Source organism: Gregarina niphandrodes (genome assembly GCF_000223845.1).
Source record: "Gregarina niphandrodes unplaced genomic scaffold scaffold00024, whole genome shotgun sequence".
Classification (NCBI taxonomy): domain Eukaryota; phylum Apicomplexa; class Conoidasida; order Eugregarinorida; family Gregarinidae; genus Gregarina; species Gregarina niphandrodes.
Window position 1 is genome coordinate 108,032 of NW_011645793.1, and position 3,044 is coordinate 111,075.

The window sequence follows — 3,044 nt, forward strand, 5'->3', positions numbered from 1 at the left end:
CTGGAGAGTCGAGAGACGATCGAAATTTTCGGTAAGGGCCCTCGTGAAGGGGGTCGAGATTGAGTTCCAGCAGGATACAGGCGCAGAGGTAAGCCTGCTGAGGAGAGAGGATTGCAGTCGCGCTGGCGTAAGAATGTCGCAGCGCCGACAGCAAGTAAGCACAGTGCTGGGTTCAGGATCACTACCCGTGACGGACCCGGTACCGGTAACCGTGCACGGCGAGACGACGAAGTAGAGTTCGCGACCAACCGTCGGTCCCGAACCTCCTGGGGAGGGTAGAATTGGAGCGGTTTGATTGAGAGAAGGTCCGGGAAGGTTTTCGTGCAGCTAGGTGTTGACGCCTAGCGGGACACACTTAATTCGTAGCGATAGTCAAGAGTTCCCGATACATTTCCCTAAAAATGGATTTGACAAGTGGACCAAGTTATCAGGACTTGACGAAGGCTTTGGTGGGTACCCCTTTTTTGAGATAGCAGACGTCGACGGGAACGCCACAGTTCCCTAGGCGGCGAAGGCCGGTATGTTGTGCCCAGGCGGCGAGTGCCCAGTCGTCAGCGTGTGCGACGTGTCCACACCAGTTGCACTTGTGGTATAGACACTTGCGCATAGATGTTTGTTTGCGACAAGTATCAGTTGCATCGGGGACGTAGTAGAGCCAGTCATTGGCTAGGTGGAAGACGAAACGTGGTTCAGCGGCGAGGAGGTTGCTGGAGCCGAGCAAGGAAAACTCAAGACGACCAGACTCAAAGAGACGACGTACTGTGTCACCGACGTCCAAAACGGCGGTTGTGGGTGTTGGCATCTCGACAACGCGGACTTCGTCTGCGTAGTACCCCGTGTTCGTGGCGTATCGGAAGTTGTTCGTGTCATACATTCCGTAGTGATGACTGGCTGCCGCTCGCACACGCAAGGCGGTTTGGCCCGCTCCGACCACCGTCACGTTCGTTTGTCCCGAGTAGTCCGGTCGTGACCGGACGTTTTGGGTGGCGCCACTTTGTGGGGCGCCGCTTTGTGGGGCGCCGCTTTGTTGGGTGCCACTTTGTGGGGCGCTAGTATCTGCGGGGAGGAGCGAGATGGCGTCGTTCCAGAAAACGTAGGGTGTGGTATAGGCGTTGTCGATGGACCGTGTGCCACGGGCGAAGCCGCGGCGGTCCTGGGAAGGGAGTCTGTTGAAGCGGTTACGATTATCTTGGCCGGGTGCACGACCGTGGCCCATGAGGTCGGTGAGGGTGGCGGTGGTTGCAGTGGTGGTCTCGTCCAGGTCCTGATATCTTGCGGTGTTATTTACGTCGTCGGGGATGGTGGAGCGGAAACGGTCGGCTTCGAACGCGGGATCTGCGGGTGGGCCGGCAGTGGATACTTTCAGAAGCACATCTACAATCTGCGCTTTAACCGTACCCGGTGGGAAGGCATGTCGAGGCAACACCACTGTGCCCACCGGCCCCTCGGCGAAGACCGTAGCCATCAAAGACGCCGCAAAAACCGTGGTTATTGGTACACGGCAGTACACCATAAACGATTGTGCAGCCAACGTCACTGGATCACAATCAAAGTCCCGCGCACCGCAGAACGAGTAACAGCCCCGAACACACGAATTATCACGTACCGTCTCACGTCCACTCGCGGCCACGAAGAATGACTTCTTGTATCGGGCACCCGCACAGTATACGTGTGGCCGCCGCAACTCCTCCACGTGCACAACGTAGTCCGTCGCCGAGACGTAACTCATCTTGTGGTAGTCCCATGAAGACCCGAACACCTGCAACGGACCCACTCCTTTCTGACACACACGACTATGTGCATCCACGTCAGCGTGTCCACCCAGACTCGTGTGTGCACCCATACGCGCGGCCGGAAACTCGGTGTGCGCAACAGACTCGCGCGGCACGCGATCCCCCGTACGCTCCGACACAAAGTGATCGGCCACAGCCACTCCTCCGCTTGCACCCACGCCCGCTGCAACGTACGCGCCCGTCCCATTCCGCACCGGTCCACCACCACTACCACCTGTAACCGCTAGCGTGGCCGGGCCGAGCTGATACCACCCCTCAGCATCGAACCCAACTTCCACCGTTCGAAACGCACGGTCTGCATACTCCGGCGCGAAGTACTTCCCAATACACACCCAACCACACAGCAACCAAATCGCACCCCACATTTTTCTGACCCTCCCGATCAAATAATAATAGAATAGAAGACACCCCCCCCCCCCGCCCCAATCCCGAATCCCTTTTTTTCCTCGTGTCCAACCTAATTGAGTATTTCAATAATTCCCGAACACCTCGAGGACTACTGACCAGAGCCTGCTCTACGTTTCCGCTCTGGTCTTTCCAAGCGGATGACCACACCAAGAAGGAAGCGGTCCAAGTGTTACAATGAAGAGGCTGGCCACATCGGGATCTTGTACAGCACAGCCTCTTGGTCCGTCGAGTCTGGACCCGTTCCGAAGCATAAGATCTCCGAACGAAACTGGCGCTAGCAAGCGGCAGTGGTTGGCACCTCTACGAGATATTCCCCCCCCCCTCTTCACTCAGGAGGGCGTAGACGAAGTATTGAGAAACGAAAGCCCAGAGCTGCCGGTTATGCGGACGGAGACGGGTCCGATAGCGGCCGTGGCTTCCTCCGCATATCCGGCAGCTTGGCCTTTCGTATCCCAAATACTGAACGGCTGCCGTAGAGACCTGATTTCAAGACCTAATATCAAGACCTAACTAATATCAAGACCTTGTCAGTATGATGCTTATTGGCCCTCGACTACCCGCGAAACGCAGTCACTAAATTAATTTTTAAAGAGCATTAGTACTGCTGTGTTATGGCTTCGAGTTGAGGGTCCTCACTTTGCTTAAACCTTGTCCTGGTGTACCTGGAACGTTGGGCCTGGCTGGCCGCACCTGGAACGTTGGGCCTGGCTGGCCGTACCTGGAACGTTGGGCCTGGCTGGCCGCACCTGGAACGTTGGGCCTGGCTGGCCGTACCTGGAACGTTGGGCCTGGCTGGCCGTACCTGGAACGTTGGGCCTGGCTGGCCGTACCTTCCCACCTCTA

At 57.2% G+C, this 3,044-nt stretch overlaps 1 protein-coding gene across 1 annotated transcript; it reads right to left on the reverse strand.

Annotated features, from left to right (window-relative positions):
- Window positions 1–427: 427 nt before the first annotated feature.
- On the reverse strand, window positions 428–2,158 carry GNI_108380 (hypothetical protein; the record flags this gene model as incomplete). Its single annotated transcript, XM_011133138.1, has 1 exon — window positions 428–2,158. One exon carries the CDS (start codon window positions 2,156–2,158, stop codon window positions 428–430), a length of 1,731 nt encoding a protein of 576 aa, XP_011131440.1.
- Between the last annotated feature and the right edge of the window lie 886 nt (window positions 2,159–3,044).